The 15686-nt window shown below is 31.1% G+C and overlaps 2 protein-coding genes and 1 non-coding gene across 4 annotated transcripts; all 3 read left to right on the top strand.

Moving 5' to 3' along the window:
* Positions 1–7398: 7398 nt before the first annotated feature.
* Positions 7399–9621, top strand: SAG29 (senescence-associated gene 29). The gene is made up of 6 exons (XM_022037100.2): positions 7399–7549; positions 7886–7922; positions 8061–8274; positions 8371–8532; positions 8875–8994; positions 9112–9621. Exons 1-6 carry the CDS (start codon positions 7498–7500, stop codon positions 9361–9363), a joined length of 837 nt encoding a protein of 278 aa, XP_021892792.1. The 5' UTR covers positions 7399–7497; the 3' UTR covers positions 9364–9621.
* A 1581-nt stretch (positions 9622–11202) lies between these two features.
* On the top strand, positions 11203–11274 carry TRNAQ-UUG (transfer RNA glutamine (anticodon UUG)). Its single transcript has one exon. It is a non-coding gene; the product is annotated as a tRNA-Gln (tRNA).
* DCI1 (delta(3,5),delta(2,4)-dienoyl-CoA isomerase 1) lies at positions 11245–15225 on the top strand. Of its 2 annotated transcripts, XM_088219003.1 has the most exons (4): positions 11245–11997; positions 12961–13042; positions 13161–13302; positions 14833–14973. In XM_088219003.1, exons 1-3 carry the CDS (start codon positions 11361–11363, stop codon positions 13270–13272), a joined length of 831 nt encoding a protein of 276 aa, XP_088075129.1. In that variant the 5' UTR covers positions 11245–11360; the 3' UTR covers positions 13273–13302; positions 14833–14973. The 2 variants fall into 2 exon arrangements, with proteins under 2 accessions (XP_088075129.1, XP_088075125.1); XM_088218999.1 differs by lacking the exons at positions 12961–13042; positions 13161–13302 and having other exon boundaries at positions 11270–11997; positions 14833–15225.
* Positions 15226–15686: the final 461 nt, after the last annotated feature.

Here is a 15686-nt window from a genome sequence, read left to right on the forward strand (position 1 = left end):
TTAGTTTGCATTAAATTAGACAAACACGATTCATATTCTGCCTGAGGATTTTACTAAATCCAATGTAATAAGTTATTCTAGAATTGATTCACCAAAGTTATCTGTTAATATACTCAGTTACCTTAGGATTGGCGCAAGTATCATCTATTAATATAGCAAAGGCTTCAAATTATTTGAACCGTTATATACCAAATCTTGATTTTTGTACCCTGTTATTTTTTTCAGAAAAAAGAATAATAACCTTTGAGCCATTTTAAATACGACCCAACATGTACTTTCATTCTTCTTGATAAACTCATGTTAGGTATATATATATATATACTTTGTTTCAAAGTAATCTCTAACAAGACCTTCAATCAGATTTTCTGTACAAAGTTGAGAAATCTGAAAATAGATTTGATTTGGTTTGGTGTAGTAGAGTTCGGTTCTCCCGTTTTATAATAAAACAAATAGTAATTCCATGACTTGATGGATATTCAGAACAAATAAAATTAGCAGCAATATTATGTTGGTCAAAGTTGTCAAGCCATATTAAAAACCAAGTAAATTAAGTGGGGGTTGGAAGAAATTGCGGCTTGGAGTTGACACTTAAGATGCCAAAATCAGAAGACTGCGCAGGTGAAGGAGAGGCGTGCTAAAGAAGCTTCCCTTCCCACTGGGGCGTATAAAAAGAGAAAAGTCGAAGAAGAGAGACGCGACCTTTTGGAGAGGAGAATCTTCCTTTCTTCCATCCTCCTGTAAATCAACAGTTGATTCCAGTAGGTAATTTATCTTTTATGGGCATGTTTGAATTAACACTGATTATTGTGGTTAACTGATATTCTGGAATTTGTTGGAATCCTGTTTGTGATTCGTTTTGTTAATTTTGGATGCCCATTAATTTCATACATTATTGTTGAAATCATGTATGTATATATGACTTTGAATTTTCTTTTTTTTTTTTTTTTTTTTTTTTACCAAACTATCACTGCATAGAGTGTCTACTTGGGACATTAAATTGCCACTAACAAAAAAAAGCAAAAATCTCAGACCAAAAAAAGGAGGAGAAAATATTTGTTTTTAAGAGAAGGGTAAAGAATTTGGTGTTTGATTCATTTGAATGGATGGTGGTTTCTTTATCTTTTCTGGAATTATGATGAAACAAAGCTTCTTTTGGACATTACATTGCTCAATGAATTTCTGTACAAAGTTCTTGAATGCACATTAACTGATATGGAACTAATCCTGAAACTTGGAGTTAAGAGAATTTCATTCTTTTAAATTAAGCTCAGGGTTCCATTCTTTGGGATACGTAGGGTTTTACCAACATGCATTTACGTTAACATCACTTTAATAAAATATTAAATAGAAATGTCAAAACGGTTGCTACTGTAGCCACATGGGCATAAATTATAGTAGTGATTCAACAACATTATTGATTTGAATAAATTTTAAAAGCATAGATTTCATTTGAACAACAAAATCATTGAGCATGTATTTGTTTCTTTTTTTTGGTTAAAAATATAAAAAAAATATATAAACAAGCTGCAAGCTAACAACAATTAGTTAAACATGCTCAACTTATATCATAATGATCAAGATAAAGAGAAACATGGAGGTCCTCAAGTACCTTCTGAATCCTTATATATCATATTGAAGTATGATCAAATGAATAAAGCGATCTGTGTGCAAATATTATTTTTTATAAACTACTCGATATACAAATAGTTAACTTCAATAATAAGTTTTCTAATACATTCTCTCCGAACAAGTTTTAGACCTTTAAGAATCTCCGTGAACTTCAATCAACGACAGACATATAAGGTTACACGTAAAGCCAACAACTGAATGACTTTAATTGTCCCTAATAAGCCTATAGGTAGTTATGTTCCTATGATGATCTTGAGGGAGACTATTAGTATTGAGCTTGAACCACCATGCAAAAATATAAACATTCCTCCTACTTGCACGAATCTAGCTGGATCCGTATATTTTTTTATAACATATCTTGTACTCTTAACATTAAAGGATGAAAATTTTAAAGTGGTTTCATTACAATCTCCATTCTCAACGATGAAATCTTTTTTTTTTCCTTTTCTTTTACATATTCCAAACCATAGCGGACAAAGATAAATTTATAATTAGTAATGACACGATTGATTGCTTAGATTCGTCTTTTAAGTTTCACTCAATCTAACAATAAAAAAAAAAAAAAGTATTAAAACACTTTAAATCAAATTAAACATGTGTTGGTGCAGAGAGAAGTCATAATAGATAAATGTATAAGGAGAAAATTTTGTTTTTGAAATAGCTTATTATAAGTAATAATCCCTACGGTGTGGGAGGACAGCAAGCAGTATAATACTTATTGATGAATTAATAACTTTTTTGTGCACTCAATTATAAGAATATGAGGGCAAATGATACATCCCATATCACATGGCGTCATTATACCCCACAAATGAATACTTACAAAAACAAATGAATCTTCTTGTAGGTACAGAGTTTTTGAGTCAATGTCCACCATGAAATTCATCATCTACCTATATAATAATTGTTCCCATGATTGCAATATGGCATTTAATTATTTAATATGGTACGTATGTTTTTTTCACTTTTTAGAATTGTAATTTTGTAATATATATATATGGTTATATGTGTTTTGCATGAAATTTCTTTATTATTCATTAAATTATTAGAGTCATAATTATTGATGACAAAATTATTTTTTTTATATGTTGTGATAATGATGCATACCATTATTTATTTATTTATTTATTATTTTTAATTTTATAAACTTATTTTTATTTATTAATTCACGTTTCACCCAAACATCCTCTTGTATTAATTGCTTCCTTTTTGGCTCGTCATTTCCAATATTTTTCAACCATAGAATATATTTTTATATCATTTGGACTCAAATTAACGCCATCACAAAATATTGTATGATTTAATTTACATTATTATTATTTTTTTGGGTGTTTAATTATGAGCAATTTTATTTAAAATACAATAATCATTTGGTTCTTAAAAATGAATTAAATCTTATGATCTTAAACTTTTTATTCTTTTATTTTGTAAGTAATTATTTTTTTTTTCAAACACATTATTTTTAATTATTTGTAAAAGGAAAAAATTTAATTACTTTGAATAACTTAAAATACTTTACTACTTTAAATTGTTTCTTTCATTTATATGGAAAGTAAAAAAAAAAAAAAAAAAAACCTCCCTATATAGACAAAACCTAAAAAATTACTAAAGAAAATTAATATCTAATAATCTATGATCCATGATTCATAACAAAAAAAAAAATATAAGTATTGAGGTCAAAATTATTCATCCATAATAACTTAATGCTATCATTAATTATTATTTAATTAAATGGTTGATATATATATATATATATAAGAAATTGTATATCAAAATCAGATTATATTTCTGAATGTGTCACTGTTTGAAAGTTATTTATATTATTTTATTATTGATTTATATGTATTACTTAATTTATAAATATATATATTTTTAAATAAAAATATATAAACTTACACTATCATTTTCAATTAAAAATATAACAAAATTATTTTACTACTCGTGATTATTATAAGATAATTATTGTCAGCTTTATATAAAGTCAATATATATATTTATATTCAATAGGCTTTTAATCTTTATAAATAGGTAACTTTATTCTTACATATATATATATATAATATTATATACAATGTAAAATAGTAATAAACCTAAAACAGTTCATTAAAATTTATTACGATATATCGGTACGTAAAATACTGTTTTAACATCAGAAATTGAAATATTTATTATCTCATTTTAATTAATAAATATTTTTTTTCTTTTGACAATTAAATTCTCTCTCAAGAAAGAAAGAAAGAAAGAAAGAGGTGGTGCTTTGTGGTTTCTAGAAAACGCAGGGGGTTAGAAGATGATATTGTGGGTCATAATTAGACATATTATTGGTGTCCCATGCATGCATGAGATGCCATGGCTGAAACTCCCAATCATGTTGATTTTAGTGGGTGAGAAAATAAATATATCTATGTATGTATATATACATATTTATCACGCACCCATCAAATATGAATTTAATATTATATACATATATATATATATATATATACATATACGCAGACGTACCTTTAAAACTCTTTCTATATTAATCATCCACAATATATTTTATATTATCTCAAAAATTTACCAATTCATGCTAATCTTTTCTTATCCCATTTCATATATGTAATATATATATATATATATATATATATAATTGTACGATCAGGAGAACCATAAATCTCATAAGTTCTAACTATCTTTACTTCACGTTCCCGGACCCAAACAAAATCAAAGTACCTGCATCATACACTAAAAACAAAAACAAAGAAAAAAACAGAAGAAAAAGAAAAACCACGCACAACTTTATACATACATATATATATATATATATATATGTATATATAATAATTGCAAACAAATGAAAAGGTAGGATTGTATATACGCGTGAAATGAGGGGCTTTTAGGTAATTTAATCTATTTATTTACACACTGATACAAACCTTTTTTTTTTTTTTTTTTTAATGGAATTTCATTATTCTCACGCGCCTCTCCACACTTGATTAGTTGCTAATATTATGACATCACTCAACGTATGAGAGATTCAACATGTTGTAGTGGAAAATCTTAGTCCGGGTTGTGGCATAGGGGTGTACGTACATGTTAGTGGACTACAAGTCCAATAAAAATGGAAAACTAGTACAAGATAAAGAGTTTAAAGCATATTTGAATGAAGAGTCCAACAAGTATAAATTTGTGTTAAGAGATTACTCGTACAATTCAAAGTGCTAAACAGTCGAGACGCTTTATAATTTAAAGTGTCAGGACGTTTTTACAATTCAAAGTATCAAGCAGTCAAGACATCGAATTCGTCTAGAATTCTACTTGCTCATTTTAATTAAAAAATTTTGCATCTTCATTTTTATTTTACACATATTTTAACAAACTGACGTATGAAATATAATGTTTATAAAATTTGTCAAATATGAGTGAAATTCTTGCAAGCTTAACAATTTTGTAAAATATCTCCAAAATGTTGAGTTTTTTCTATTTGAAGAAAATTTAAATTTTCATTGACTTCACTAACTCCAAAATTAACAACTAAAAGTGCATCTAAATAGGCTTAATTCTAAATTTTCTAAAAATAATCTAACATAATCTAAAAGATACACATTAACTAAATCTCCTAAAAAAATAAATTCTCACTAATAACATGATATTTAAAAAATAAACATGTTCTAAATCTAATTAAAGATAAATTCTATTTCAATTTAAACTAATAAATAAAATAAATTATAATTTCTAGATTAATCTTGAACACTCTCTCTTAATGTAAAAATTATAATTACTAAATTTATCTTGTTGAATCACCTCTCTCTAATATATCATGTTTACTGTTCATATTTTAAAGCACTTCTCTTCAATTATTGATGCATTTTTCAAAATATTGTATATATATTTACATTTTTATAGCTTATAATTGATTGTTTTCTCTAGTAAAAATGGAAGATGAAGCCAATATAAGAGTGTTTGAGATCATATTTGATGTATGAAACTCACTTATTTTCTCTCTATATTTTTTTTTCTTACAAACTCATAACCAAAAAAGCTTTGATACTACTTTTTGGAGTTTTTTAGATGAAGATAACTTAAATTTTTATTTGTTTTACCCACTCCAAGTTTTGACAACTTGGAGTGGGGTTATTTATACTCTTTGCCTTTTAATCTCAACCATCCATCAAGATTAAATCTGGACCGTTCGATCGCAATTTAATTGGGATTAAATCTGGGCCGTTCATCGCGATGCAATCTGGGCCGTCCGTGTCTGATTGAATATGGGCCGTCCGTGTGCGTGAATCTGGGCTGTCAGTGAGCACGTTTGATCTGGACCGTCCGATCGCGCGCACGCGGATCGCCCACGTGGCCCGTTCCCTGGTCAGCGTTGCCTTGCCACGCGGCAGGTCCTGGTTGATCGGGGCTGCTGACCGGGCCGCTGACGTGGCTGCTGAGGTGGGTGCTGACGTGGCACATTTTTTTTAAATTACGTTTTGACCCTCAGTTTTCGATTTTCTTTTCAAAAACACCCCCAGAATCTAAATTTTCACCCATTTTTCCCAAAATCAATTTCAATTAAATCCAAATAATATTTTTACCCAATTTTATCATTTTTATTATTTTTATTTTCATAAAATTAAATTAAATTAAATCAAATTAAATTAATTAAAAATAAAAAAAAATTCAAATAATTACAAATAAAAATAATAACACTTGGGTGTTACACTTTCTCTTGCTCTCATTTTTTCTATCTCCAAAAAGTCATAAGTTAGACATAAATTTTATAAAAAGATAATAAGAAGATATAAAATTAGAAAAAAAAATTCCAGCACCGATGTGACTCCAATGTTATTTGGCCATATTTAAGCACCATCACCTAGCTTAGTGAGACTTAGAAACATAGATTGCAAAAGAGCATATTAAAAATGACAAAAACAATCATATGGTTGTCATGCTAGAAATATTTTTTAAGTTTAATAGCTACATGAACACATATCCTTATATGCGAACATTTGTCTAATGGTGTTAGACACGGTATTAATGATAAAAGTTTATTAGATCAAATTTAAAAGTATGAGTTGTATGTGAAGAAAAAATAGTAGATAGATTGATTTTATGTATTATCCGTAAAATCAAATTTTGCACTCCGCATGACAACCATATCAAAGATCTTGATACATGAATTTTACAGTTTTGAGCTAAAAAATGTAGCAATTTATTGTTATAGATATAAATGATGACTTTATAAAAGCATGGAGCTATGTCATGAAAAATGTAATAATTAAAAATTTAATTTTTAAATTTTTTAATTAAAAATTAAATTATTTATTACATATTAAACATAAAATGTATGAAAAGTAGAAAATCAAATGAAACCATTTGTTAAGAGTTTGGTGACACATACTAAATATGTTAAGAATATAATAGAAAGAAACTAATGAGCACAATTTTTGAAAGTAAAATGATTAAAAAAATAAAATAGTAAAATAACAACTAAAAAGAAATAAAATGAAATAGTACAAAAAAAAAAAAAAAGGTACTTAAATTCATGTAAGAAGTATAACATTATTTAAAATGGAAAGTAATATTGTAATTACATATATACATATATATATATATATATTGGTTTATTATAAATTATTTTTAAAAGAAAAATGCTGGCGCGTGGAGGAAATTGAGGTGAATGATATTTTGGAAAGGCCACCTACCAATGCTCCACTTGTCATGCAAGTAGAATGACTCCAAGACGCACATTCATCTCTTCTAAATTTTGTTACTATAAATACATGTCTGTCATTACCAGCAGACTCAGGTTTCAGACTTCTCTGGAATTTTCTTCCTTCTCTTATAAACTCTTCTTCTTCTTCTTCTTCCTTCTTTCTCCAATCAACATCCCTCATGGCAATTCTCTCCTCCCATCACCCATCCGCTATTGCATTCGGAATCTTAGGTATATCTACATATCTTTCTACAATAATAAAGTTTACCCATCAACGTATACATTACATGATGTTATTTGTTAAAAGGTTATGTTGTTTTATTGATTTTTTCTACTATTTATTTAATGAAATTTACTAATTTTTTTACTTTAATATATATATATATATATATGTCTATCGAGGGTGGTCCAGAAGTAAATTAATGATGATTCACCTTCCCCATCAATTGTCATTATCATCATTATTTTGTGTGAATTGCATTAGGGGCGTTCATGCAGTTAGTTCTAATTTTGTTAAGTTAGCGCAAGCAAGGTTCATATGAATATTTGTTTATGATGCATGTGCAGGCAACATGATCTCCTTCTGCGTCTACCTGGCTCCAGTGTGAGTTTATACACACATATATATATATATATATATATATACATACACACACATATATATATATACTATTGTGTATGGTGTTATACATGTTGTATTGAATTCCATTAGCTTGACTTGATTTGATATTTGATTGTGCAGGCCGACTTTTTATCGGATTTACAAGAAAAAATCAACGGAAAGCTTCCAATCAGTACCTTATCAAGTAGCACTTTTCAGCTCCATGCTGTGGCTTTACTATGCATTGCAAAAACCCGATGACACCTTCCTTCTCATCACCATTAACTCCTTTGGATGTGTCATTGAAACCTTTTACATCACTATGTATATCACCTATGCCCCCAACCACCAAAGGGTATGTAAATATTTATACACACACATATTTATATATATGTTAATAAATTCTTTCTTTTTTTATAACTTAAATAAATTCTTAACACAAACTTTGCAGGTCTCCGCCATGAAACTTTTTGCTGCCCTCAATGTCCTACTTTTCTCTTCAATTCTTCTCTTGGCACAATTCCTACTCAACCCTTCTCACCGAATTCCAGTTCTCGGTTGGATTTGCGTCGCCATTTCCGTTGCCGTCTTCGCAGCCCCCTTAAGCATTGTGGTAAGTTTATACATGTTGGAATTCTGAGTTAAAATCTTATCACTCATTTCCTTGAAGAAAAATTAGAAAAGATTAATAAGTGGAGAAGACAACTTTGTTATTATTATTCACTCACATAAAGTTGGGTTCCATATAATTTCCTTCCTGGAGCCCACCTTCACTGCATAATACTGTAGAAAAATAATAAGTTTTGTAAATGAATCGATTTTAACACGTGACTTCTCACTAAATTAATTATGAATAATTAACCATGGAGTTACTGGGTGGCTAATAAAATAATTAATTATAAAAGATAAAAATTAAAGGGGATTAAAAATTTATTACTTTTGGTATTTTTTTCAGGCTCAAGTTGTCCGTACAAAAAGTGTAGAATTCATGCCCTTTACACTATCCTTCTTTCTGACATTGAGTGCAATTATGTGGTTCTCATACGGTCTGCTACAGAAAGACATCTGCGTGGCTGTAAGAGAATGAATATATAGATATATATATATATATATATATAAACAGACATTGAATTATATTGAATTAAGCAATTATTAATTTACCTAAACGACACCGTATTTGTCTGGCATGCAGATTCCGAATGTGTTGGGGTTTATGTTGGGGATGATACAGATGGTGTTGTATGCAATTTACAGACAAAACGACAACAAGAAGCTGCCGGAACCTTTGAAAAGCATTGTCGTTTTGGGTAACTCCGAAGTTCATCCTGTTCAAATCCAACTTCATGAGGAGTCTGTTAATGACCAAGAAAAAATAGAGCAATTAGCTGTGAGTTTGGAGATCAAGAAAAGCAAAGAAGCTAATTCAGATCATAATGATGTTTGATTTATGATCATCAACTTTTTGTAAAATTGCTCTCTTGTTAGACACCAAATCAATACCTTGTTTTCTTCTTACTCTCTGGCCCTTTATATACACAATACACTTGTTTCCCTGTAAGATATACATACATCCAGTCCTGTATATCTGGGACACCCACCTCCCCTTTTATAGTACTCCTCAATAGGTCGTTTTGTTACATATTATTATTGATTTCTAAACATGTATAATTGGTTTCATTTGAATATGCTATTTACTTCAGCCTATCTTTTCTCTCTCTCTATCTCTCTTTGTTTGGTTTTAAGACAAGAAATTATAAAGGGGTGTATTTTTTGAAAGGAGAATTCTTCTTATCCCTCTCAACCACCTCAAATACAGCCTTTCTACTGCTTAAATTATAAAAATTAAAAACAAAAAAAAAAAAAGGCAATCATTGCAATCATAAACAGGAATTATATCTTCTAAAATCCTAGATACATTACTGTGAACATATTAGTACCCAAATGAGAATATTACAGGTACTAAGCAATTTGATAGGGTATAAGTATGCATGATCTTTAAACTTTGGTTTGTAGATTTAAAAAATAAGAAAGGTACTTGATGAATTGTTTTCTCAATTTTGATAATTTTAAAATAATTACAACATAATAATTGACTCCTTAACTCGTAAAAAGATAATCGTAGTTATATCATGTTTTTATCTTACAATGAGATTGCAATAATAGGACTTAAACAAATTTTATAAAGTTCTCCGATCAAAAGATTAATGTGATAGTTCACATAATAATTTTTTTTTTATCTTTCTTTTCTTTTTAATTTAAAGTATGTTAAAAATTCATCTTTTTTTTTTAATTTAAAATAAATATATTTAACAAGATTCCTTATGTATAAGATGAGATACCTCACATGTAATATTATTACATTCTTTCGTAAGTGTAATTGTAAAATTATTTTAAAAATAATAAATGATTATTTTAGAATTAAAAATATATCTTATCATTTTCATTTGTCACATTTTTAAATATACTTCCGAACACGTTGTCCCATCATACTTAGTAATAGTTGACATCTTGAATATCTTAGAAAATTCGAGTTAGATACCAAAAATAAATAAAAATAATCTAAGAACCCTCCCCTCAACATTCACCCCTTATAATAGTTTGATCTTTCTCCTCTAAATATTATATCTTTTTTTATCATTTCCATCTTCTCTATTTCAAAGCTAGTGGGTATACCACAGAATACATAATTACTAGATCCAACTAGATTGACTTACTATTATACTTGAAGTATATTATCAACAATTATTTAAGGATCAACATATATTTAGTATTTATTATTCAATCTTTAAATTAACGAACTAAGTTATTCCTCTTAGGAAATATCGTCACCATCTTTCATGACACTTATTTTTAATCTGATCAGATATAGATTTTAATTAAATATTTTTTTTTACTTGAAATCTACCTTATATTTTAAACCCTAATGAACTTTATAAGTAAAACCACTTTCTATTTCTCCATCAAAAACACCATTTTTGGCTCTCTTCGTTCTTGACAAACTTTCTCTTATTTTATTAGAAAACTCTCATCTTTTACTTTAATGTATTTTTTTTTTTTTACGAAAATTTTCTCTCTACTACAACTCACAATTATCTTCAATTTTTCATATCTTTCATCTCAAATTTGAGCTCTGATTTATTGTCTCTTTCACCCTCTCTAATCACACCTCTCTCTGTCCCTCTCTCTTCCTTGTATGTTTTTGTCATTTAGCAACCAAATGAAAAGGAAGCTCAAACCTGTATATTTTTTACTATTTTTATTATCAGAAAATCTGATATCATCCGGTTCTATGGTGTAGTGGTTAGCACTCTGGACTTTGAATCCAGCGACCTGGGTTCGACTCCCGGTAGGACCTGTTTATCTTTTTCCTCAATTTATCCACCTCATTTCCACTTTTCTCTCTCACTTTTTGCCGTTTCGTTTCTTCGCACCAGTCCTCCCATGGAGAAATACAAAACGTTACAAATTGTTCAAAAAACCCCCAACTCTCCAGTATTTTACATATACCTAAACAGACCATCTTTTCGCAACGCGCTGTCACGTGAATTCTTTACCGAATTCCCTACAGCACTCTCGGCCCTCGACCAAAACCCTGATGTCAACGTCATCGTTCTTATCGGAGCCGGTGGCCACTTTTGCGCCGGAATCGACCTCAAGACCTTATCCTCCATCTTCGATGAGTCCCTTTCAGGAGACCGCGGCCGCTCAAATGAAAAGCTTCGGCGGGAGATCAAATATATGCAGGCTGCAATCACCGCTATCGAGATTTGTCGCAAGCCTGTGATCGCAGGTATCCATGGAGCGTGTATTGGTGGAGGAGTTGATATCGTGACCGCTTGTGACATAAGATTCTGCACAAGGGACGCGTTCTTCTCGGTGAAGGAGGTCGACCTGGCGATCACGGCAGATCTGGGCACGCTCCAGAGGCTTCCGTTTATTGTTGGGCATGGTAACGCCGTTGAGTTGGCGTTGACTGGTCGGAGTTTCTCGGGTACAGAGGCGAAAGAAATGGGACTTGTGTCTCGGGTTTTCGGGTCCAAGGAGGAATTGGAGGAGGGCTTGAGGATTGTCGCGGAGGGTAAGTTGGTTTTTTGGCCTTTCTTACGGTAATTCATTTTGATAGAATTGTAGTGAGTATATTAATTTACGAATGTTCTTGCTTTGTTGATGTACTATGTTTGGGTAATCATGTTATGCGAATAATTCCATCTATGAATCTCTCAGTATATCTAGAAAACCAAAAAGATGAAAAGTAAATAAAAGATTGTCTTAAGACACAAACATAAGAATTGGGTAGGGATGTAGGAGGAAGGTCTTCAAGTTCAACGGAAGTAGGTGTTGGTATTCTACGTATACCTGAGAAAAGTATTTCTCTGTTGATCCTCTACAAATGAACCGAAGACCTGTCCACTGTCTACTCATCGTTTCTAATAGAGGGTTCAGCATTGATTTTTCCTAACTCATTCAGTAATGGTGACGACCTTATCTCCTCTCACCTTTGTGCATTATTTTAGTCTGGGATTGATCTTGCTGAGCGACTCTCATCATGTACATACTCTAGCTCGGTAATATACCTTGTACTTTCTGAATTAAAGCAAGAGGATTATATCATTTATCAGGATGAAGCCATTGGTTTCTTACCCATTGTGTGCCTCAAAGGAGGACCCTGAACCACACTTCCCCTGAGGGGGAAGTGATGCCATTCTTGAGCCAGGTATAGAATCCTTGTGGTGCCATCCTTGAACCAGATATAGAATCCTTGTGGTTGTAGGAGACCACCTCGCAGGGGCTGAATCTCCGACATCTTTTTGCATAATCACAGGATCAAAACAAGGGGTCAGTAGTTTCATCTGGCTCCCCACACATAGGGCAAATAGGGTCTATCTGCATGCCTTTTTAGCCTTATCTATACCGCACAGATAATATTTCTCTTGATAATCTCCATACCAAGTGTTTCACTCTCGATAGGACAGGGGCAGCCCGCAGTTGTTTCCAGGGGACTATATCAGCACTCATAAAAGTTCCACTACTTCCATTGCAGCATTTATACCATGCTTGATAGTATCCACATTTCACCGCGTATTCACCCGAAGCATCATGTACCCATACAAGCTTGTCCACAGGTAGTCTTCTTTTTAGCTGTATTCTATTAGTCAAAGTAGCATCCTGTGGCAAGAACCAATTATTAATAATGTCTGTCCTCCATTTCGGGTCCTGTGGGTATATCAAATCTGCAACTAGAGCAACAGGGAAATCAGGGATCTTGCAGTGCACACTCTGCCGCCAATTTGATTCAGCAACCACTTTGCAGTCCAGATTGGGATGTTTTGACCATTCCCAACTCTCCATTTAAGGTCTTCCTCCAACAAATTCCCACTTTCAAGTAAGTTTTTCCATGCATAGCTAGTTACGTATCGCATAAGCGGTAACCTGAAATTTCCATTTTGAAACTGCCTAGCTTTTAAGATTTTATATAACAGAGACTCGGGATTTGACACTAATCTCCAAGTTTGTTTAACCAACACTGCAACATTGAAACGGTTAAAAATTTAGCAGGCACCACGGGCATTTGCTTAGTTTGTTTAGCTGACATTTGCTTAGTTTGGGCAGAAGATTTAGGGGACACCATGAACATCTTGGTTAACCAACATTGATAGATCCATTTTTTCCAACATTTAAAAAAAATAAGGTATTTATTTAAAAAATTAACAATTATACAGAAAATACAAAAAGAAGTGATTTGGTAGGAACAAAAGTTAAGCAGTTCCAAAAGGTTTGGAATATGGTTTTCTTTTTTCTTGAAGCCATCTTGCTTATTATGTTACGAAAAGGGTTAATTGGAATTAAGTGGTTAAAATTACTTGTCAGTATCCTATATCAAAATTACAGCTAGATTAGGGTTAAATTACTGCATTACAAATGCTTGTTGAATGTAACTTGTTTTCAGAATGCCATCTGATTATACGTTGGTTGCGTGATGCAATCAATTCTTAATGCACATTAAAACTTTCTAATTCTTCTGTTACATAAGTCATTATTGGATAAAAACTGTTCTGAGAATGTCGTTGATGTGTTATTTGTGATGCTTGAGAGATACTAGGTCTGAATAGTTAATATTCTGTTATTTCGTCTTAATTCTTAGAAAGTTTAGATAGTTTCTAAGTTTACCCCATTTTTTGTAGGATAAATTAATTTTTAATTTTCCTACATTAGTTGATGATGGGAGTCTAGAATTTATACATTCAAATTCCCCAAATTGATATGAACGAATAGACCCTAAATCATTCACGCTAAGAAAAATGCTAGGGGGTGACTCTCACAATGAAGACCTAATAACATAAGCCGTTTAGATCACCAACAAACGTTAGGAGGTGACTCTCCCTGCCCACGATCTCGGCCTCAAACAAGTATTGTAACTAGAATTGAATAGTTTAAGTGAAATAAGATTGGAAGTGTTCTCTGACTTTTCAAAACTTAGTTCGTAATGGAAATAAAAATAAGAAGCTTGTTTTATTCACGGGGACTTCTGTGTGAACCTTGTTTCAATCTTTACAATTTATATATTTTAAATAACTTAATCCACAAACATATCAAGTAGTGAGGATAGACATTATGAACCTTTTCTCAAATATTCTAATCACTCGTTTGGTTTACTTTTTATCTTTTTCATTCTTACTTAATATTTATATTTAGTTTGTATAGTTTTGGAATGTGGTTGTAACATGACTTTGTTGGGCTTAAAATCTTTGGATGTGTCCTTGTCTTTTGTAGGTTTGATCTGGTAAATTACGACCCTCGGTTCCATGGCTAGTAAAGAAACTATATATAAGAATCAAGAAATTAGTTAAAGAACAAAATGGTAATGGAAGCAAAAGGCTAACATTTTTGTTATTTAATTATTTAATATTGACAGGAATTGGTGCCAAGTCTCCTCTTGCTGTGAGGGGGACAAAGGCAGTGCTGCTAAGAAGCCGGGAGGTTAGCGTAGATCAAGGACTGGACTATGTTGCGACTTGGAACTCTGCCATGCTTTTATCTGAAGATCTAACGGAAGCTGTAGCTGCACAAATACGCAAAAGAAAACCAGTTTTTGCCAAACTATGAAGTGTTTCAGGTAGATGTCTGTTCTACAATTTGATGGGCTGAGCTAGTAATAAATATGATATCTATATATGATAGTGAAGTATTCCAGGTAGATGTCTGCTGTTGAATTTCAGCTAGTTATCTATATATTTGTAATGACATTACATCACGTTGAAAGTTTTTAGACATGTCCAGAAAATTGTAGCAGTTTATTTGCATTTTCTATTGCTTGTACAGCATTAGATTTTTGATTGAATACTGTCACTCACTCACTCACTCACTCACTCTCGTAGCTCACTTAAAACAAATTGGGCAGCCCATTGTATAACAATATGTTTTTTAAAAGTTTTGTCATCATGGGCCTCAATCTGCTTGAAAAATATTCTATTACTTGGTTCCATATTTTACTCTTTAAAAATATTCTATTATGTTTAATATATTTTACTTTTTATTTTTATTTTTTTTCCTTTTAAGAATAATATTAAACAAAATAATATTACCACACAATAATTCTTGCTTGGAAGAACCTCATGTTGTGGTGTTACGCCGATTTGAACTCTAGAAGACAGTGGTTTGTAGCCACATGCTCTAACCCTCTTAAAGTTAAACTACACAGAGGAGGCTATAAATTATTGAATCTCAAAGTATCAGCCTTATTGGACAGAATACATGCACAAAATTTGT

The sequence above is a fragment of the Carica papaya genome, chromosome 1, assembly GCF_054855325.1.
Source record: "Carica papaya isolate Zhongbai chromosome 1, ASM5485532v1, whole genome shotgun sequence".
NCBI classification, from domain to species: Eukaryota; Viridiplantae; Streptophyta; class Magnoliopsida; order Brassicales; family Caricaceae; genus Carica; species Carica papaya.

What these genes read in the sequence shown, in the direction of transcription:
- SAG29 (XM_022037100.2), top strand. Translation starts at nt 7,498, where the DNA reads ATGGCAATTCTCTCCTCCCATCACCCATCCGCTATTGCATTCGGAATC. An exon ending in TATTGCATTCGGAATCTTAG is followed by an intron (nt 7,550 to 7,885) that starts GTATATCTACAT and finishes ATGCATGTGCAG; the next exon opens with GCAACATGATCTCCTTCTGC. An exon ending in AGAAAGACATCTGCGTGGCT is followed by an intron (nt 8,995 to 9,111) that starts GTAAGAGAATGA and finishes TCTGGCATGCAG; the next exon opens with ATTCCGAATGTGTTGGGGTT.
- DCI1 (XM_088219003.1), top strand. Translation starts at nt 11,361, where the DNA reads ATGGAGAAATACAAAACGTTACAAATTGTTCAAAAAACCCCCAACTCT. An exon ending in CTTGAGGATTGTCGCGGAGG is followed by an intron (nt 11,998 to 12,960) that starts GTAAGTTGGTTT and finishes CTTCCATTGCAG; the next exon opens with CATTTATACCATGCTTGATA. An exon ending in CCATACAAGCTTGTCCACAG is followed by an intron (nt 13,043 to 13,160) that starts GTAGTCTTCTTT and finishes ATCTGCAACTAG; the next exon opens with AGCAACAGGGAAATCAGGGA.